The sequence below is a fragment of the Apis dorsata genome, unplaced genomic scaffold (genome assembly GCF_000469605.1).
Source record: "Apis dorsata unplaced genomic scaffold, Apis dorsata 1.3 scaffold_661, whole genome shotgun sequence".
Taxonomy (NCBI): domain Eukaryota; kingdom Metazoa; phylum Arthropoda; class Insecta; order Hymenoptera; family Apidae; genus Apis; species Apis dorsata.
In genome coordinates, this window is record NW_006263848.1 from 203,775 (window position 1) to 205,013 (window position 1,239).

General features: G+C 48.6%; 1 protein-coding gene across 1 annotated transcript in view; it reads left to right on the forward strand.

Moving 5' to 3' along the window:
• LOC102678686 (uncharacterized protein DDB_G0271670-like) overlaps positions 1-1,233 on the forward strand; it is a gene marked incomplete at its 3' end in the record, with an annotated part of 6,440 nt that extends 5,207 nt beyond the window's left edge. The window contains exons 5-6 of the mRNA XM_031513539.1: positions 814-937; positions 1,109-1,233. Of these exons, the coding sequence (XP_031369399.1) occupies positions 814-937; positions 1,109-1,233 (249 nt within the window). The remainder of the gene's footprint in view (positions 1-813; positions 938-1,108) is intronic.
• Between the last annotated feature and the right edge of the window lie 6 nt (positions 1,234-1,239).

Here is a 1,239-nt window from a genome sequence, read left to right on the forward strand (position 1 = left end):
TATAATCGCCGTGTGAATCTGTCGAATAGATGAGTATCGATGGAATTTGCCTTGTGAATTCGCTTCAGTATTTCCTTCGTTTAGCATCGATTGGTAAGATCGAAAGGAAATCGGACGAAAGCGATTATCGATCGAGCGTGAAAACTAGGATAAGTCATAGTTCAACACGGAACAGCATCGTTCTAGGCGCACACGTGCTTTACATCTTAGAAGCAATGCATGCACGTGCAACCGAGTCTCGTATATATGGCAATTCGCTTTTACTTTTTTTCTTTTTTTTTTAAAAGCTACTTCTTCTCCTCCTCTTCCTCTTCTTCTTTATTCCTTATTTACTCACTTTCCTTTTTTTTTTTTCTCTCTCATCGTCGTTGGACTCGATCCATAGGATTTTGGTCTCTGTACGATCGGTGAAAATGTCAGTTCACCGATAAATATACATATACGTAATCGAACTGCGAATTTGCGAAATATTCGCAATAATATGTATAAACAAAAGTGTTCCTTTTTCTCTTCGAAATCACTGTCGAGCTTTTACGTATAGTTCCTTCCACGAGATACGTAAAAAAATACATCGGAAAAACTTGTAACGAAACTTATCGGAGAAAGCAGTAACGTAATAGTAACGTAAATTATCGATCGGGATGGATATCGGAGATTCATAGCCGAGTGGAAGGTTGACGGCGCGGTCGCAAGATGGCGGTAGTTGCGAAAGGGATTCGAAACGGTTGAACGGGATGGGGGGACCGATCTCGCGCGTTCCTAAACTTGTCTCTCTCCCGAGCGTCGATACACAATTCTCCAATAAATTTGCAGGACATGTCCGATGTGTGCGTGGGTACCAGCGTGGGGACCATCACCGAGCCGGAATGTTTGGGACCTTGCGAGCCCGGGACCTCGGTCACTTTGGAGGGGATCGTTTGGCACGAGACCGAAGGAGGTGAGTGACTGTTGCGCGCGCACGATCCTTGCGCACGACCTCTGCGCACGATCCTTGCGCACGACCTCTGCGCACGATCCTTGCGCAGGATCTCTGCGCACGATCCCTGCGCACGACATCTCCCCCCCTTGTCACGTGCTCGTTACGTTACGTTACACGACGGGTTTGCAGGTGTGCTGGTGGTGAACGTGACATGGCGCGGTAAAACATACGTAGGCACGTTGCTCGATTGCACGCGCCACGATTGGGCGCCGCCGAGGTTCTGCGACTCGCCGACCAGCGACCTCGACGCGCGGACGCCG